We start from the raw sequence: 20,087 nt of genomic DNA on the forward strand, positions 1-20,087 counted from the left end.
CCAACAGTATACATAACAATATGTAACTATAGCATTTGTCGCATATTAGTATGTCAATCACATTGTGATTATGAGCAAAATGTGGGTCATGCTTGCATCGCGGGAAGTTCAATGGCAGCGCTTTTAGTTCATTTCACGTGCCAACTTCACATTCCAATTTCTCAGGATGTAACTGATGTACTGTGATGCAACGAAAGCTATTATTATTGTGATTTCTCAAGTTATTGATTACTTTTGGAATAATATGGGGTGCCCATTTAAAACAATCTAAGTTTATGTTGAAACCAATATTTTCACATGGTTCAGAATGACTCATAGTAATGACTTTCGTGAATCCCTGCTGTACATTCACACCAGTGAAAGCGTTTGTCAATATCTATTGTGGTTCTAGAGATATTGGCGATGAAAAATTTAAATGGGACACCCTGTACCTAAATACTCACATTACCACTTTCAGCCTGACAAAATCCACTACAAAGCTGAATGACCTTTCATCAGTAACATTACCAGATGGCAAGTTTGTTTTGTTTGCCAATGTTATAAACATTGCAATAAATAGCAAATCAAGTGTAGTCTTAGAAAGATTGGCTAATAAAATATTTGTGGACATTAATCACTGGTTCACAGCCAATTCTTTGTCACTAAACTTCGAAAAAGCGTACTATATGCAGTTCAGAACTTGTAAGGGGTGTCCCACGAGTATATGCACAACATATGATGACAAGCAGGTAGAAGAAGTGGACAGTGTTAAAGTCTTGGGATTACAACTTGATAATAAATTCAACTGGGAGGAGCCCAACCCAGAACTGCTAAAGCGTCTAAATAAATCTCTATTTACAATGTGAATTCTGTCAGACATAGGGGGGATAAAAATGCAAAAGCTCGCATACTACGCTTACTTTCACGCCATAATGTCATATGGGATTATGTTTTCGGGTAATTCATCAAGCCAAGCTGAAGTTTTCCGGGCACAAAAATGTGCAATAAGGGTTATATGTGGTGCGAACTCAAGAACATCCTGCAGAGGCCTGTTTAGGGAACTCGGGATACTAACTAATGCTTCCCAATATATTTATTCCTTAATTACATTTGTTATTAAAATGCATCACTTTTTCAAACCAACAGCTCAGTTCATGGAATCAATACTAGAAATAAGAATAATCTTCACAAGGATTTATAGTCACTTACTCTTGTACAAAAAGGTGTGCATTACCCAGGAACACACATTTACAGTAACTTGCCGGCAGCATAATCAGCTTGACAACCAATTAAATTCAGTTTAAGAGAAGCCTAAAGGATTTGTTGGTGGCCAACTCCTTCTACTCCATTGATGAATTTATCAGTAGAACCAACTGATTGTGTGTGTGAACTGCATCATTTCAATGCAGTAATGTGTTCATTGTATATGAGTATTGTAATTGTTCTATTATATGTTTATTACCTTATAAACAAAAAAAAAAAAAATTTAAAATTCAGTGCATTAATGCGATCTTAGTAAACGAATATTGTAAAATGATCCTTTCACACAGCATTCATTAAAAAAAAGATGATCATTCCACTTGGGACTTGTGGAAGGTAAATTAGCTTATTTGTTTTAGTTGTAAATATTTGTCACATAATATTGTTTTTCTGACATGTTCTACATCTTGGAGGACCTCCTTATAACGGATCAATGGATGAAACTAAATCTAATCTAATACAGATATGTATCAAAAACAGTTCGGTACTTTGAACATCATGAGAAATAAGAAGAAAACACTATGACCACACTTGCCAATGCCAATATCAGCAGGAATCCAGTATCATCACACAAAGAGAAAACAGCAACGAAGTACAACAATTACACAACTACTGCCTTATTTCACGCACCATGAAGATTTTGAATTATTTCAAAATGTTCGAAAAGTAAGAAAGAAGAGATTAAGAAACTGAAAACAGAAGTAAACAGAAAATAAAATTTGTAATTGGAACCTCCAGAAGAATAGACAGAATCACGACACTGTCAGTGGACCAACCAGTACAAGGAAAACTATGAATATTGATGATGAAGCCGAGGACAGTAGCCAAATTTTATTTTTAAGACAACACAAAGCATCAGTTCAAAAGGATAATAATTTCAAATATACAACAAGTTTATCATTACCAGTTACTGTCTATTTCCACAATGCATTTCGAAGGTTTAAATAACCATCATCGGATGGACTGAAGTGGATTAAGTGATTTGTGTTATGACTTTTGAGTAACTTGTGGCGCTGTCCATTAGAAAAAAATAAAACATTATTTCAGTACATCGCTCACAGTTTTGAGGTGGTTTTTGACAGAAAGGATGAACAAAAATATAAATGTGAACTCCATTTAGGCCATATTAATCCACATATGTCCACCTGATAATGGAGGTTTATACTTTCGAAGTATAGTGCGCAAATAGATACAAAGCGATTGGTAACAGCAAACTTGGTATTTCATTCAATATCAATAGGTCATGGTAAAGCCTAACCAAAAATGTTTGCACTTAATGACATTAATTTATTTAAATGTTAGGCACATACAGTGTTATAGTTGTTTCCTTGGCCCCAGCTAACATTAATAAAAAAACATGGTAGATAATTATGGAGGTCACAGCATGCCAACTGAAATCATCATTTGAGGTGTGTTCAAAAAGTATCAGGAATTTTCATTTATTGGAAATGTCCTTTTTATTTTTGGAAACTGGAAAACATCACACGAGGCCATATCTGGCAAATATGGAGGCTGTGGTATCATGACATCATCGTTTCTCACCAAAAATTCACGAACAAGCAATAATGTGACAGCATTACTGTGGAGCAAAGCCATAAATTGTTTCGGCACAAATTATTGGAAAACTCAAACTGGCCATCTGGCACTGCAGCAGGTAATGTCCCATACCACTCAATTAAAGATAAAGCTCCAATGATGGCATTGGAAAAAGCTGACACTGCTGAATCATTAAAATATCAACATTAGTAAGTTCACGATGACGTGCATGAGACAGAGGTCATGGGACTTGTGAAACAAAATAAGCTGCAGTTTCAACAGTATGTTCAAGAGAAGGGGGTAAAGAAAGCTGTTACTGATTCTTAGGCTTCCACTATACCACTATCACTTTAATGCCACTGAAATGATTTGGGTGAAGATCAAACACTACATTGCAACAAATAATAAAACCTCGGCTGTGACAGAAATTCACAAATTGGTAGAGGAACTAAACCTGAATCATACTGATTATTGTAACAGACACAGCACAACCTGTTGCTTTTGTTGAAATATCTAAAGAACAGGAAACTGGTACATTTTATATTCAGGAGTGTGATCATTAAGTGACAAGGATATTATGATCCTGTGGCCCAAACTCAATATTTCGTGTTAACTGGGAGCATCAGAAGAATGGAACACGACAGCTGTTGCTGCTAGTCACATGGTGCGCAAACACACCTGCGAACCCCAACATCATCCCATCCACACAACGGTGCTTCACTGTCAATCACTTTTTTGTTCTCATCCAGATATACTCTTACATAGCAATTATTGCCTTCGAGATTAAAATTTGAAGGAAAATTACATTTTCTGCCTAACAGAACAGTTCCAGAACAGATTGGGGAAAAGTATAAATACTACAAAATAGTAATGGCTGAAATGCTCTTACCTTTATCAGATGTAGCACAACTTGGGCTAAGAATAACATTTGGGGACTGAAAAGAAAGAAAAACACAAGTTATCAAGTTGAAAGCACACAATATTTTTTTAAAAAAATACTATCCTCTTAAAGCATAGTGTCTCACCCCCCTCTAATCAGCTAAACAAACAAGAAAATGAACTGAAATCACTTAAGATAAAGAAGGTATAAGCATGTATGAAAGGGAACTGCTTGAATCAGGTGGTAGTGCATGTTGATTATAATCAATTTTGTCATTACACGTGTTATCATCATATACAGTTCACTTTCCCTTCATACAATTCCAGTCAAATAAAACAACAAACAAAATATATATGTGAAACTATAAAATAAATCAGGTCAAGCATTAGATAAAAGATGTGTCTGAAACAAGAATGGAATGGAAACAACACTGAAGTAAATTCACTTCCCATTTTGTGCATAATTTCTTTGTATATATTGTTTCAGAAAAATACTGAGTTAATGGACCCAATTTAGGAAATTCTCACATTAAACAAATAAGTTTTGCTGGTTCCAGAGAAACTGCCATAAAAACAATGGTACTTTCTCTCATTTTAACTTAACAGTACTTTAAGGAAAAGCCTACTTTACAAATAAATATGAAGCAATTCGCAAATTAAAAAGAATTTTTTGATAAATGTTTACAAGGACTCATCTACAAAAAGCAAACTTCCAGTATCGCCAATATAAGTGCTCAATATATAAAATATAGAAACTGGAACAACATGCTCAGTCAGGGAGGAATGAGGGATGGATTGGGGGAGACTGGATATGGTTTCTTGGTACGGGGCATGCAGGAGGCCATTCAGACCTTAATGCTTGGAAGCTACCTGTTATTAGGAGAAAGTGGGGTGAAAATGAAGGAAAAGGCTATCAGAGTTGTACATCAATGACAATACACCAGTAAGCACTATAGCAGCTTCCTCTCACAGAAAGAATATAAAAGGGACAGAGTGAGAAGAAAGAAGAGCAATGAATGAGGCAGTTAAATGGAGTGGGTCCTGGTGAGAATAGTTTCTATCTGTGGAATAATAACAGCCACAAACTTCATGAACATGAGAATACAGTACCAAAAAACTTGGTATTGAAGTTCCTGAGAGTGTGTGACAGTTCTAAGAGAAGATGTAGAGCTGTGTAGCATAACAGACTATTTCCTTAAGAGGGCTATGCCAGAATGTAATAAACAGATTTATATCAACATTTTAGTTTGCTGTTTTGTAAATGCTTAAAGCACTCCGTCTTCAGCCACGAGTGGCCTACCGGGACCATCTGACCACCATGTCATCCTCAGTGGAGGATGCCGATAGGAGGGGCGTGGGGTCAGCACACCGCTCTCCCGGTCGTTATGATGGTATTCTCGAAGCCGCTACTATTTGGTCGAGTAGCTCCTCAATTGGCATCATGAGGCTGAGTGCACCTCGATACATGGCAACAGCGCATGGCGGCCTGGATGGTCATCCACCCAAGTGCCGACCACGCCCGACTTGGGTGATCTCACGGGAACCGGTGTATCCACTGTAGCAAGGCCGTTGCCTTTGTAAATGATTAAGGCTTTTGTTATTTTATTGACAACACCAGCTACTTATTTTACTGCCACTGAATGTAGTACTGAAACCAATTGGACTGATGGAAAAAGTGTTATAGCTAAACAGAATTTGTAGAATAAGGCATTCGGATAACTAAACTTAAGAACTTAAGAAGTGATTGTTTTTCTAAAGTATATGTACACATGCAACCCCCCCCCCCCCACACACACACACACACGCACGCACTTACCAAACCTATCTCCCAAGCAAAAGGGTGATCGTTCAGCTCCGTGCTGCCATGCTGGCTGTCCGTCTCATCCAGCTCTGAGCTGTAACTACACTCCTCACTATTTGTCGTTACACCCATCCATTCCCCCGCCGAAGTAGTAATCTCAGTCAACAATGGACAACAGCTTCCACCTTCAGTGGCTTGACCTTCACTATCACAACTGCTGTTGTAGCTGCTCTCTGCTCCAGAACGTACTTTTGCAACTCTCTGTAAGTAATACAAAACTGTTAACATTAAAAACATATTGGTATCAGGAAGAGTTTGGATGATGATACAAACTAAATATATTTAAAAGAATGCAGAAAAATGTATTTATTTGTTACTATTTTCCTTACAACACACTGTTTCACATTCATATACTTTGCTGTCCACAGTTCACACAAAATTACAGATCATTTCACAATAGCCAGACAAAATTATGTACCAATGAAGAAAGTGTAAACAAAGACATGCATGTGGATGTACCTTTTTCCACAAATGTTACATTCAAATACCAAAAACACTATATCCTCAGCCCAAACAAAGTGCCCAACAAAAAGTTTACACAACTTTTAGTAGCCACTGAGAACAAGAAATATTACAAGTTCAATGCACTTTTGAAAAGTCAGGGACTACACACCAGTATGGTTGGGACAAGAAATAAGATAAAGTGTTTTCAAGAAACCATCCTCACATTTTTCCTAAACTGGGAAACAGATTTGCAATCCAAGACAGCTACGCCATTAAATCACACTGAGAAAGAAACCTCAGGGTGACTACTCAAACTTGGAAGAAAAAAAAAACAAAAAAAAAAAAAAAAAACAAAAAAAACTGAGAATTCTCGGTGCGAGGAGGAAGATGGTGTCAAGAAGCTCCTGATAAATTAATGGTGAGCAAGAGGGGGGAGGAGACAGCACACCATTTTTCTTTCCTCTCAGCTGAGCTATACACCAGTCATAAACAGCAGTTTAATCGTTTTTTAAACATCAATAATTTATATGGATATGGATTAATATTCATATAATTAACATAACGGGTGATCAAAAAGTCAGTATAAATTTGAAAACTGAATAAATCATGGAATAATGTAGATAGAGAGGTACAAATTGACACAAATGCTTAGAATGACATGGGGTTTTATCAGAACCAAAAAAATACAAAAGTTCACCAAATGTCAGACAGATGGCGCTTCATCTGATCAGAATACCAATAATTAGCATAACAAAGTAAGACAAAGCAAAGATGATGTTCTTTACAGGAAATGCTCAATATGTCCACCATCATTCCTCAACAATAGCTGTAGTCTAGGAATAATGTTGTGAACAGTACTGTAAAGCATGTCCGGAGTTATGGTGAGGCATTGGCGTCGGATGTTGTCTTTCAGCATCCCTAGAGATGTCAGTCGATCACAATGCACTTGCGACTTCAGGTAACGCACGGACTGAGGTCTGGGGACGCGAGAGGCCAACCATGACGAAAGTGGCGGCTGAGCACACGATCATCACCAAACGACGCGCGCAAGAGATCTTTCACGCATCTAGCAATTTGTTTGGTTCTAATAAAACCCCATGTCATTCCAAGCGAGTGTGTCAATTTTTACCTCTCTATCTACATTATTCCGTGGTTTGTTAAGTTTTCAAATTTATACTGACTTTTTGATCACCCAGTACTTTGAGATATCCAGTATTTTAAAATTTGTGAATATAAAACTCAATAAATTCAATTTCAGTGCTAGGTTAAAACGGCAGAATTCCCCGAGATTTTATGAAATTCTCTACTATTTCTCTGATTTTTCCACATAAAATGTAATTCTCTGAGAGTTCCGGTTTTCCGGAAGAATTGCCCCCATTACTTGAGACATAAGCAATTAACTTATTCCACTGAAACTGAACAATGCATATTTATTTTTGAATAATAATAATAATATTGACAACTACAGTTGAAAGATTATTTGTTCTTACCTGAACAGGAGTCCTTATTTCAGTATCGGAGCCATCTGTTTCATTGTCAGCATGATTACCATCAGGAACATAGCTATGACATGTGATAATCTCTGGTGACCAACTGTTCCTGAATTGTTTCTCCTTCCTCAGATCCTCTGTGCAAGTTGGGACAGCTGCTTCAGGAGTATCTGATAGATGACAGTATGACTGCCCAGGCAATGTTTCTGGTGTAATATCACAAATTGAATCCGGTGAATTTTTTTCGCTAGACACACAACTGAGTGCAGACTGTTGACTCAACTCTGTCTTTGAATCACTGTTGCTTAAGCTGCTGGCAAAACTATTTTCACCTTTTTTATTTAAACTGGGTCTTTGTTTATTTTCTTCTACATCATCACCTTCTTCAACAGCCTCTTCACCATTCTCACTTGAGCCATTACCTGTTAAGCTCTCAAAACCATCATCATCCAAAGGTGTCACTTTGCAATGGTTCTGGGCTTCCCTGTCTGTGTGTCCTTGCCTGGAATAATGACAATACCATTTGATGCATATGCACCCAAAATATAAGACAGATATATGAGAAGTGTTTGGAGGAGAGAAGCATTTTGTCTGTCTCTTATATACTGTGATGACCTGATTATACAACAATTTTTCCCCAAACTCTTAATTTAAAATTTACGCGGTCATCTTACATCCACAGACTAATCCATCACTGCGGAGGTCAACATTTTTACATTGTGTAATAGAGCAATGTACGGATCGTCTTAGATTTACAGATGAAGCTTTGGCAATTGAAGTCGCATGCAGATTTATTTTTAGATCTGGGCACGTGATACTAGTATTTGATACAATATTGAATATAATCGAACAATTACATGACATTTGAACAAGTGAATTAGACATGCGAGATACTATGAACTAGCCACAACAATAAGCAAGAATTCTGTTTAAAAATTGACACTTTCAAGAAACACCATTAAATCCCATCATTGTACAAGCTGTTGTTGTACTTGAACAACAGATTTTCAATTAGGGTTCTATACTGAACTAGCACATGTGGATATATAAACATGCTGATTTTAAGTAAAAATTATTACTAAACTCTGAACAAGGTACAATATTTTATTTTCTTATGAGAGGCTGTAATGATTTTCCAAATGAGTTACAAAGAGAGTGTTGTCCCCGTTCACATTTTATTAGGACCACATGATACAGTTTTAAACAAGAAGAAGGTAGCTTCTTTGAAGGAGTACATGACTAATTTAATATTTGGGATTTGCATCCTATTCTGTCTCGATATAGGTACTATTACTTATCCACAACACTTACATAACGAAAGATATAAATAGTAGTAGAACTGTATTTGAAAAGCCAGATGAGATGGATGTAAGTAGAGGGAAAGGTGGTGGTGGTGTTGGTGGTGGTGGTGGTGGTGGTCGTCGTCATCGTCATTGGGGTGGTTCTGACCACAACAACTATTTAGGAAGAATGTATCAAACCCTAAAGGAAGGAGGAGGCTGGAATGAAGTGGTCTGAGGGGAGGGCAGGAGAGAACATACACAGAGAGAGAGCAAAAAATTCTGGAGGAAAAATAACTGAACAGCAGAGAATAAAGCATTGAAATTGTTCTTTGCCCTAGGACAATCAACTGGGACATGAATGAATAATATTTATTTTACTTATTTGTCTTTTGAATCACTCTTGGATAGAACATGCACATAACGATGCTGGACAAGACAACTGTGAGGGTGCTCCCCCCGCCTCAGTGGTAAAATACAGCACAGCACACTTAGTATTGCTGCAGATGGTATAAACACGTAACATTTTGTACACGTATTTTACATTAGTGTTTATTTCTTTTGCAAAAATGATTCCTGCAATCAATTTTATATTTATTTACACACACATGGAGAAAAATTCAGACACAGTGTAAAATCAATGATCAAGAAAGTAGGTTTTCAAATTCCTATTAAACAGAGGATAATTTTTGTATTTATTTCTGATGGCAGACTGTTATAAAATTGAATACATTAGTTAAATGGTGAATTTTTGTAGGCAGAAGTGTGTATTCTTTGCACTTAGAGGCTCATTTTCTGCTTTGTACCGTGATCATGGAGACACACATTTTTGCTAAATTTTGTGATGATGTTTTATTCAAACTTGCACATTTCTAACACATAAAAGACTGACTTTTGGAAGAGAGGCCTGCAGCCGTCAACTGACTTTGCACTATTCATTACTCTCACAGCACTCTTCAGATTGAAGGGAATGTCTTAGATATGCGGGCAGCCTCCCCAGAGTATGACAGCATACTTTATTATATGATGAAACTGCACACAGTAAACATTGCAAACAATACCTGGGCTTGTGCAGTATACAAAGTTGCATAAAGTGTTGCAACTTGATTCAGCTTTCTGTTAGTTTTGCTGATGTGTGTTTGGCATTTTAAGTTGTCCAGGACCCACGGGCCTAAAAATCTTATTTGTGATAGAGGGGATTTTTCAGAGCCACATATTTTAATATCAGACAAATTTCTTGGTTCTCAGTTGAAAGTTCAGGAAGGTACTGGTGATAAATTCAATACAAAAGGGAAACGAAGTTAAGGTGGGACAGCATACATGTAAAAATTCAGAAAACAAATGGAATCACCTGAAGCAAAGCCAAGTGCTAAAATGTTTACAATGCATTTTCAACCATCAAGGAAATACAAAGTACAATAATAAGATGATATGATAAAGAGTGGACTCTTACTTGCAAAGAGATTCCTTATAAAATATATCACACTAAGTTCAATTCAATTGTGTTAACTAATACACACAAGTACACAGTTTAAAACCTGAGGGATTAATGTCACAGTTACCAATGCTCAGAGAACAAGAGAATGTAATACAAACCTGTTTCTGTGCTGCTGTCTCTCAGAGGGACTATTACTGTCTCCAACAGATTTTGGTTTCCCTAACAAATCAGGCTTTTTCTTTTGTTTGCATGAAATGTCCCACATAACTGTAGACCTCTTTACATCATCAGATGAAAACCTAAAATACATATATACTTTTTATACTTTTAAATAAAATATTTCTTAAGTGGACGTCTTGTAATTCATGTCCTTCATAACAAATTGAGATCACATAACACTATAATGGGAACGTACCTCCTAATTAGTGGCCGTTTTTGGTAACTGCTGAGTGTCTGGTCATCTATGTCTTCAGTCTTTTCAGATCCTGGAAGAAAAGCAAAATCTCTTATAAATGATATAAACAACACAGCTCTGGTCCAAACTGCAGGTCATGTGTGCATTGCCTGCTTGTGTATGTGTTTTTTTTATCTTTTCTGAAGAAAGCTTGGCTGAAAGCTGAATGTGTAACAGCCTTTTCGTTGGCCTGTCTGCACTCAACACACACACACACACACACACACACACACACACACACACACACACACACACACAGCTATGGTCCAAACTGCAGGTCATGTGTGCATTGTCTGCTTGTGTGTGTGTGTTTTTTATCTTTTCTGAAGAAAGCTTGGCTGAAAGCTGAATGTGTAACAGCCTTTTCGTTGGCCTGTCTGCACTCAATAGGTCATCTTTACGGTGAGTTGCAATCTATCCTTTTCCTAATACTGTTGATATTCCAACATGAACATTCCACTGTTTAACTTCAATGTTATCCACTGGAGCTGGTGTTAGCACCCTCCTTGTTACTTGCACGGAACACTGAATAAGAGCTCACTTTAACCAGAATACATGAAAAAAATAATTTGGTACCCTTCATTTTGTATAAAAACTGCTACCCATTTCCTGATCATCTTATAACCAACCATCGTATAAAATTTTTCAGTTAATCAGGCTGTTGTTTGCCAATATCAGCTTTTGATTTTAATGGGTTCATAAATGTTTGTATTAATTTTTCTTTCAAATCACACTTACTTTTGCCCCTTTAATGAGTCACATTCCTTCAAATGCTCCGTCATAATTATTTTTCACTTTAAACTTCAGTCTCAATCTTTCATATTAAAATTATACACAGATCTTGTTCTTTCTTATGAGCAGCTGACCAACATTTCTTCTTAAAGGATTAGAACACTGGTTCCATTTATTTAAGATATGTAAACAGAGTCTGGGTAACCTTCCCTCCCATTCTACCTTCACCACTTTTCTCTTTCATCTCCAAGGGAGGAACAATTACTTCTGAAAGCTGGGACGGTTTCTTCTACTTCTATGTGTATCTATTGGTAGTAGTGAGAATTTCCTTTCCTGAAGGGAAGTACTAGCTATCCATAGTATGTAATTTTATAGTTCTCTCAAGTAAACTTAGAATGCTGAAGGTAAGATGGTTCCATCACGTAACTAATGAGGAGGTACTGAATAGAAAAGAAATTTGTGACAAAACTTCGCTAAAAGAAGGTGTGTGTGTGTGTGTGTGTGTGTGTGTGTGTGGGGGGGGGGGGGGGGGAGATCAAAATTGTGGAGGGAGACTAAGAGATGAATACAGCAAGTAGGTTCAAAAGGATGTAGGTTGCAGTAGTTATTCAGAGGTGATGACACCTGCACAGTATAAGAGTAGTGTGGAAAGCTGCATCAATGAACAATGAGATTTATTACTAAATCATATTATGTGGGTATTTTGGCAAGGCAGTTACGTAAAAGCTGGTGACGGAAGGGGACTCAGTAGATATGGCCATTTTGTGGAGCGATGATATATTTAATTAATTTTGTAATTTAAACTGCTGAAAGGAGATAATATAAAAATATATATACAAAATAGGCAACAGGGAATGTAGACAAATAAAAAATGCATGCAAAGCAGATGTGTGCACAGATACAACTTATACCCAAGTTAAAGAAACCTTTGAAGAAAAGAAAAGCAGCTATAGGTACATCAGGAGTATTATTATTATTATTATTATTATTATTATTATGTATTAACTTTCATTCAGTTTCTTCTGTTTTATCATCTTATATTTTTGTCCATGTGACTCAATTCATTGTTTCTGTTCCTCATTTTGCTGGACTTACATTTTATTTATAATCTCTTGAACATGGCGTCCGGTACAGTTGTTTATAGTGAGAAAGTGAACAAAAGTTATAGTTGTGTGGTGAAAAACGGAACATACGTAAATTATAACAGTGAAATAGTGAAGCTAAATGAATGTGTATCAAGCCTGCAATTAATTGTAGATGTACTAAGACGGGACATTGCGCATTTAGAAAATGAAAATGCCGAACTGAAAAAGGCGCGTAATATCCCGATCGCCAAAGCAAGTAAAACACGGAACTGGGAGCACAGGACTAGCATGATCACGGAAGAAAGAAGCGAAAAGGTGATAAATACAACGAATGGAACGAACCGCGGCAATAAAAGCAGTTTCAGTGTCCTACCTACAATAAACGAGTACTCTGAAGTGGATACAGGCCTAAAGGCAGAAACAAAAAGGCAACATATGTTTACTATGCCAAAAAGGGTTGGTCGTGTGAAACCCAGTGACTGTAGAATTACTGTGGTAACAAAAAACCGTTCTCATGCACTAGATTCAGATATAAATGTGGAATCCACGGAAAACTGTGACGACAACAACACGCCGAATCTATATAGTGACAAGCACATGAGAAGAAACTTCTGCAATAAACGTGAAGACAAACTCAAAGTGAAAATATTCTCCGATAGCCATGGACGTGAGATCGCAAAAATACTACGTTACAGTCATTGTATACAAGCAACTAGTATTGTCAAACCAGGTGCACCCATCCAAGAACTCGTTAGAAACATAGAAACTGAAAATGATCGTCATATTGTCGTCATAGCTGGAGCCAATAATGTATATAAAAACGACCTCCACAGTGCAACACAAAACCTTAAGGTAATACTAAATTCAACAGGAGAGAAATCAGTTTTTGTAGTCGGAATTCCACATAGGCATGACCTTTCGGAATGGTCATGTGTGAACGTGGAAATCATAAAAGCAAACAGGCAATACTCAACGATTTGCAGAGCCTACCAAAATGCATATTTTATAAGTATGGACTCCTTGCAAAGAGACTGTTACACGAGACATGGCATGCACCTTAATAACAGAGGCAAGAAGATTCTGTGCCAAAACATCAGCATGATACTGAAAGCATCTGACAACCAAGAAGTAATTGCTGCTCTTCCAGTTCCTTGCTTGACGCAAGCAGAGCCTGAAGAAATGGTTACTTCTATTGCAGCAGTAGAAGTACAGGTGGAAGCAGCAATTGTACCTACACACATAACAAATGCTGCAGCAGCAGTACCTACCACACTTCATCTACAGGATTCAACAGCAGCAGAAGATGAAGCAACATCCAAATCTCCACTGTCACCAGTTGCCACAACAATGCCTACAGCAGCAGCAGCAGTACCTATCACACTTCACCAGCAAGATTCAACAGCAGCAGAAGAAGAAGCAACCACCTTATCTCCTCAGTCACCAGATGCCACAACAGTGCCTCCTGACACCATAACAGCAGTTCCATCAATTCCTCTAGTAGCAGCTTCATCTACAATATCATCACAAGGAGGGAAGAGTAGGTATACAACAGTAGATGTGCTACCACTCCAAGTGAACAATTTTTTAGTAAAAGGCAACAAGAGGCAGAAATCCAAAAGATAAGCCCTGAAAAACGTTTGAAAACCAATCACCATAGTGTTCAGTGTGTAAGCAATAAGAGCATGAATCTTAAAATATGTTACCTTAACGTTCAAGGACTGAAAGATAAAGAACTTACCATAAATGAGTTTGGTCTTGATAACCAGTTTGATATTTTTTGTCTGAGTGAACACTGGGCTAATGAGAATGAACTTGCAGTTGCCAAATTTGACAATTTTAGTATAGCAGATAGCTACTGTAGGAAAGAGCACATTAGAGGTGGTGTGGCAATTTATTCCAACCAGTCACTCAATTGTACAATAACCAAACTAGACCTAAATTCCTTGTGTGATGAACAGCACTTTGAAGTTACGGGTATAATCATCAATAGTCATAAGCTAATAGTAGTATCCATGTACAGATCACCAAAGGGAAGCATTAACATATTTTTCGAAAAAATGGACATGCTATTGAGTGAATTAAGTAATATTAAATGGCTACATTATGATATTGCAATAGGAGGTGATTTGAATGCTGATTTTGATGTTACTAAATGTAAGGGTAGTGTTGCAGATCTGGAAAACTTACTAAGACAATACAATTTACATCATGTTAATAACAGGCCCACAAGAAACAAAGCATGTTTAGATAACATCTTTGTAAACTTCAAGACCACTGAAAACACATGCGAAGTTGTAGTGTTCCCATTCTCTGACCATGACTCCGTATCTCTAAATTATGCAAGTAAAATTCCCCTCAATAGGAGCAATGCAAACAGACCTGTCCCAACAGTTGTGATTACCAGACCCACAACTGAGGATAAAATTAACACATTTCGTAATTCCCTTGCTGACAGATACTGGTTTGGCCATTGTAGTGTCGATGGACATTACACATCAAGCAATGACCTGCCAGCCAAAATAATATTTGATAGATTTTTTAATGCATTCTTGACCCTATTTAACCATAATATTCCCATAAAGAAAATCAAAATAATGGACAGCAGCCACAAATCCAGATCTCAAAACAGACAAAATATATGGTACACTAAACAGCTGACAGATCTAAAGAAACAAGTTTTGTTACTGTACAACATATACAATAGTATGAAGTCTGACTGTGCCAAATCAGCCTATGTGGAATGCAGGAATGAATACAAAAAAGCCATCCTCCAAGCCAAAAAAACCTACAATGCCAACAGTATACATAATTCCACCAATAAATGCAAAACCGCTTGGAAAGTAATTAACAGTGCTGCCAGAGATACTAAAAAAGACAAAATTAATATCCCACCACAAACACTCAATGAGTTTTTTATTAATTCAGTGGAAGAAATAGGAGACGCAATTATCAAACTAGACATTAGTCCATCAGAGTTACTCTCCCAAAATTGGGGTAGACAGTCACTAAATACAAGCATGGTAACCTTCTCCGAAGTATTGCCTAGATATGTACAAGGGGTCATAAAACAACTGAAATCATCTGATAGCTTAGATATGGCATATCATGCAACCTGCTAAAAAAAGTGTGTGACCGCATTCTCTACCCCTTAAACCATTGCATAAACAAGTGCTTACTTGAGGGATATTTTCCTGATGAGTTAAAACTGTCTAGGATCGTCCCAGTATACAAAAAGGGAGATAAAGACTCTCCATCTAGCTACAGGCCTATTTCAATAGTACCCGCATTCTCCAAGGTAATAGAATGCATCATGTACCAACAATTATCATTTCACTTTGAGAATCTAGGAATAATTAATGCTACACAATACGGGTTTAGGAAGAATGTGTCGACCATTGATGCAATCAACACGGTAGTCAGTTACACCCTCAAAGTTTTTGAGAACAAAGGCTTTCCTCAGGTCTCATTCTGTGACCTAAGCAAGGCCTTCGACTGTGTTGAACACATGCCACTACTAGAGAAACTAGAATTCTACGGCATCAAAGAAAACAGTCTCAGACTATTAAAAGCTTATCTCAACAACCGTAAACAGGTAGTTTGTGTTGGTAAGGAAATGTCAAACATAGAAAATGTTAAAGTAGGTGTGCCTCAGGGATCTGTACTGGGGCCCTTCCTGTTTCTGATAATGATCAATGACCTCCCCTCGTTTATTAGATCCACCACTGTATTGTATGCAGATGATATGACTTTTCTCCATAGCAGTAACAATCTTAATGATCTTAAAACCTGTGCTGAAAATACACTCACTCATGCAGCATATTGGTTCAGAGCAAACGCTTTCCTGCTAAATGAAAATAAAACTCAGCAGATAATCTTCACTCTAAGAGACAAGCCACTATCTGATGACCCTACTTCTGTTAAATTCCTGGGAGTTTATTTAGATGAAAAGTTATCCTGGGGCCAACATGTAAACTATATTAGTAGTAAACTATCTAGAGTAATTTATTTATTAAGACAACTCAGAAATTGTGTACCTGAAACATACATCAGATCATCTTATTTTGCATTTTTCCAGAGTATAATATCCTATGGCATTATCTTGTGGGGTAACTGTAGTCATATACATGACATCCTATTATTGCAGAAGAAAGCCATTAGGATAATTACAAATTCTTCACATAAGGCTCACTGCAAACCCTTATTTACTAAACAAAAAATTATGACTGTAATAAACCTCTATATATACAATGTCTTAATCTTTACGAAGAAGAACCTACAAGATGTGAAACGTAGAGAAAATGTACATTGTTACAACACAAGAAGCATCAAACACATATACACGCCTTACCACAGACTATCAAAATCAATAAATAGCTATGAAGTCACAGGGCACAAGCTATTTAATAAGCTGCCACATGCCATACAGGATCTTCCTGAACATACATTCAAAGAAAGACTGCATGAATGGTTTATTGCCCACCCGTTCTATGATATCAATGAATTCTTCAACTGTAAAATGCAGTAATCCAACAGATGACCCACTGTACATCTATTGTAATATAGGCTAAAATATATTATCACACTGTATTATAAATTGTAACTTCATTTGACGTTGTCAATTGCTGTAATGGCCTAAAGACAATAAAATCTTTATTATTATTATTATTATTATTTCATTTAAATCTTCATCTACTTAATTTTGTCAATAGTGGAATAAGAATTTGTGTGAAATGTTTGAATGGTGAGCACCATCCAAAAGACATCTATATATTGTAACAAAAAATACACTTTTGACACACTAGCAGTCAATATGAATAGATTATTTCATCTTTTGTTTTTTAACTAATAGATCGGCATTTCCAAATGTTCAACACATTGCAGTCTGGCCACAGGGACTGCTGCAATCCCTTAGAAGTAGTACACTTCAGCACCTTTTTTGCATGGTTCCTGACCAAAAGATAATGAAGAAAAGCAAAATCTCTTAATTGATGTTTGTATTTTCATCCTATACCTCAACATCTGTTTAAAGTTTTTTGAAAGATATCCCATATTTACAGAATCATTATATTTTGATAATTAGAAGATTCAGAGATAAGAAAAAAGTTTGTAATTGCAATAAATCAGAATTTATTAAAAAATAAATGTACAAAACTATTTCATTGAATTTATACAACTCTTTTCATTGAGCAAAATTTGTCTCTATGTGATATTGCTTGACACAATCCTGCGTTACATTCTTCACACCACCATCTGCTCTGCCTTTTCACTAGTTTGCCAGTACTGCATGTGCCCTTCTCAGAGCAAAAAATGCAGTTTCTTGATGCATACTTCTTGCTTTTTGTCAATGGTACGTGAGTGGGGAAATGCCTTGCTTTCAGCCTGTTTGCTGCTGAACCCTGCTTTTCATCACCTGATTTCTCGAGTATTTGTTTCCCCAGGTTCACCATATAAGTAAACAAGCTGGTTCAATTGTGAGAGACAGGCCAAAGTTTCTTGTACAGAATGTAAGAATTGACCACGCACGTCATAAATACATGAAAAAATACATTTTTCCAGCATTTCATTGTTCGCCATTGCAAAGCTCCAGAAGAACAAAATGGTTAGACCAGATCCAGAATACGTTACTTTAAACCAGACACAAATATTACACAAAATTAAAATGGAGAAAACGACAGACTGGACACAACTTTCACGAAGAATCCGAGAGGCCATGAAACTAGCACAAGCACCACGAACACTGAAACACCGTTGGTGGAACCACACATGTGACCAAGCTATTTACCAACGAATCAGTGCATGGAAAAAATTTAGTTGCCATAAATCCCAAGAGAATTGGATGAACTTCTTGAAAACACAGAAGCAATCAAGCAAAATCATTCGCAGTGAAAAACGACAGTATGACAAACGGCGACTGACAGAGATCGAATCAGACTTCATGAAGAACAATACAAGAAACTTCTACAGAACGTTCAGAGAAAATATGACTGGATATCAACCACCCAACTTATCCTTCAGAAGACCGGATGGAACCCTAGAAACCAATACCAAAAACAATTGTGACATTCTGGCAAAGTACTTTGAAAAACTGCTCAACACGGACCCCCCCATGGAAGAAATGATGACAGAAACGAGCACATACAATCCTGATAGTGAACCTCCAACTCTAGAAGAAGTTAAAGAAATAATAAAGTCACTCAAGAATCGTAGAGCGCCAGGAGAAGATGGCATCATCGCGGAAATCTGGAAGTTACAAGACCCAGAACTCACCAAAGACATCCACAGGATCTTGGAAGACCATGAAAATTCCTGATGACTGGAAAACTGCCCTCATACACCCACTACACAAAAAAGGTGACAAGACTAACCCGAACAACTACAGAGGAATATCCCTACTACCGGTCACATACAAGATCCTCTCTAAAGCTTTACTGAACAGACTAGAATGCCAAACCGACCACTTGATTGGGGAATACCAAGCAGGCTTCCGTAAAGGGCGGTCTCGTGCGGAACAAATTTGGAACCTGAAAATGATTTTACAACACAAACAGAACCTGATCATTACCTTTGTTGACTTCAAAAAGGCGTACGACTCTATCGACCGGAAAACTCTCTTCAAAATTCTAGCAGAATACAAAGTAGACAACAAAACACGGGCTATCATAGAGCAAACTTTAACCAACACAACCTCCAAAGTAAAGTTCTGTGGGGAACTATCAGAGCCCTTCGAAATTCGCACAGGTGTCCGACAAGGCGATGGCCTCTCACCTCTCATTTTCAATCTGGTGTTAGATAAGGTCATAAAAGAATGGGAAACATCACAACAGGGGATAACCTTAGGAAACCTACAGATTAAATGCCTGGCTTTTGGAGACGATTTGGCGATTGTCACGAAAGGTATAAAGGAAACAAAAGACGCTATTGAAAAACTGCACGAAATCGCTTCCAAAACTGGACTACAGATCTCTTACGAAAAGATACAGTTTATGAGCACAAAGAAACTCTCATCTCTGAACACAAAGTATGGCACGATTTACAAAACAGCAAACTTCAAATACCTCGGTGAAACACTACAAATGAGTGGACATAACAGAGACTCAAATGAAGAAAGAAAGACTAAACTGGACAAGGCATACAAAGTAGTGTGGAATCATTACAACAAGAAGTCTATCTCACAAAAAGCCAAATTACGCCATTACGACACGGTGGTGCTCCCCGAGGCACTATATGCAGCAGAGACCACACTAATCCGAGGGCATACACGTATCAGACAATTAGAAAAAGTAGAACGGAAAATACTTAGGAAAATATTTGGCGCAACTAACAACAATGGAATATGGATCAAGAAACCTACAGAGGAACTGTACAAACATACGGAGACAATCACAGAAAAGATTAGAAAACACAGACTACAATTCTATGGACACCTATACAGAATGCCATCACACAGGCTGACCAAACAGATCTTTGACTGGGTAACCACTAGAAACAACAAATGGGTGGCAGAGGTAGAAAACGACCTGAAGCAGCTCAACATAACAGCAGACACAATAAACGACAGAATAAAGTTCAGAAACATCATTAAGAAAAGTAAACTACACGAGATACAATGCGACAAACGAACAGGCATAAAATGGAGCGAAGAACGAAAG

At 37.2% G+C, this 20,087-nt stretch overlaps 1 protein-coding gene across 4 annotated transcripts in view; it reads right to left on the minus strand.

Moving 5' to 3' along the window:
- The window catches only part of LOC124776907 (protein phtf), a 192,835-nt gene that overhangs the window by 76,550 nt on the left and 96,198 nt on the right, over positions 1-20,087 (minus strand). For all 4 annotated transcript variants that reach the window (XR_007015666.1, XM_047252114.1, XM_047252113.1 and 1 more), the window contains 5 exons: positions 10,583-10,652; positions 10,326-10,466; positions 7,450-7,951; positions 5,471-5,716; positions 3,665-3,710 (listed from right to left, as the gene is read on the minus strand). Coding sequence is in view for 3 of the 4 variants with exons in the window: in XM_047252114.1 (XP_047108070.1) it covers positions 3,665-3,710; positions 5,471-5,716; positions 7,450-7,951; positions 10,326-10,466; positions 10,583-10,652 (1,005 nt within the window). In the remaining variant the exon portion in view is untranslated. The remainder of the gene's footprint in view (positions 1-3,664; positions 3,711-5,470; positions 5,717-7,449; positions 7,952-10,325; positions 10,467-10,582; positions 10,653-20,087) is intronic.

This window comes from Schistocerca piceifrons, chromosome 2, assembly GCF_021461385.2.
Source record: "Schistocerca piceifrons isolate TAMUIC-IGC-003096 chromosome 2, iqSchPice1.1, whole genome shotgun sequence".
Lineage (NCBI taxonomy): Eukaryota > Metazoa > Arthropoda > Insecta > Orthoptera > Acrididae > Schistocerca > Schistocerca piceifrons.